This window comes from Passer montanus, unplaced genomic scaffold (assembly GCF_014805655.1).
Source record: "Passer montanus isolate IOZ18808 unplaced genomic scaffold, ASM1480565v1 scaffold5095, whole genome shotgun sequence".
Taxonomy (NCBI): domain Eukaryota; kingdom Metazoa; phylum Chordata; class Aves; order Passeriformes; family Passeridae; genus Passer; species Passer montanus.
The window spans coordinates 1-805 of record NW_024370036.1 but is presented as its reverse complement, the minus strand read 5'-3'; the positions used below and the strand labels follow the sequence as shown (position 1 = coordinate 805).

At 67.6% G+C, this 805-nt stretch overlaps 1 protein-coding gene across 1 annotated transcript; it reads right to left on the bottom strand.

The window, feature by feature from the left end:
* Positions 1 to 6: 6 nt before the first annotated feature.
* Positions 7 to 723, bottom strand: LOC120509332 (glutathione S-transferase 2-like). Its single transcript, XM_039723819.1, has 3 exons — positions 547 to 723; positions 338 to 480; positions 7 to 306 (listed from the first exon to the last, which is right to left on the bottom strand). Exons 1-3 carry the CDS (start codon positions 706 to 708, stop codon positions 195 to 197), a joined length of 417 nt encoding a protein of 138 aa, XP_039579753.1. The 5' UTR covers positions 709 to 723; the 3' UTR covers positions 7 to 194.
* Positions 724 to 805: the final 82 nt, after the last annotated feature.

Below are 805 nucleotides of genomic sequence, written 5' to 3'. Positions count from 1 at the left end.
GGACATTGGAGTGTCAGGAATGAGATGGGGACATTGGGATATCAGGGATGGGGACACCGTGCTCTTAGGGACTGGGATTGGGACACCGCGGGTCAGGGCTGAGGTTACAGGGTTGAAAGGAATGCGATGGAGACAGAAACACCAGGGACAGAAGGATGACACTTGGGATGGGAAAAGAGCACAGCACTGAGGTGTCAGGGATGGTGGCAGGCACAGCGGGGTGGGCGATGGGGACACCGGGGTGTCAGGGATGGAGATGGGGCCGGGACACCGCAGTGGCCCCGGGCTGTCCCCGGGCTGTCCCCGGGCTGTCCCCGGGCTGTCCCCGGCTGTCCCCGGCTGTCCCCGGGCTGTCCCGGCCCCGCTCACCTCGAAGCGCTGCAGGAACTGCGCCAGGTTTCCCTTCAGCTCGGGACACTCAGGAGCGAACATGCGCTGCTGGTCCAGCACGTCGTAGGCCAGGAAGTCCACGAAGGTGAGCTGGGGAGGGCCAGAGGGGTCAGACCCACAGGGGCTCCCCAAAACCCCCCAGCATCCCCCACCTACCTTCTGCCCCGCAAACCAGGGCCGGGAGCCCAGGAACCGCGACAGCTCCTGCAGCTTCTTGGGCAGCTGCTCCAGGAACGCCGGCTTCAGCTTCTCCTGCACGGCGGGGGGGGCACAGTTCGGGGGCCTGCTCCCCCCCAGCCCCGCAGAACCCAGGGGCATCAGCCCCGAGTGCAGCCAGCCCAGGGATGTGCCCCAGTGCCGCTGCTGGCTCAGCCCCCGTGTCCCACGTGTGGGGACAGCCCCGGGGCTGGGGGGG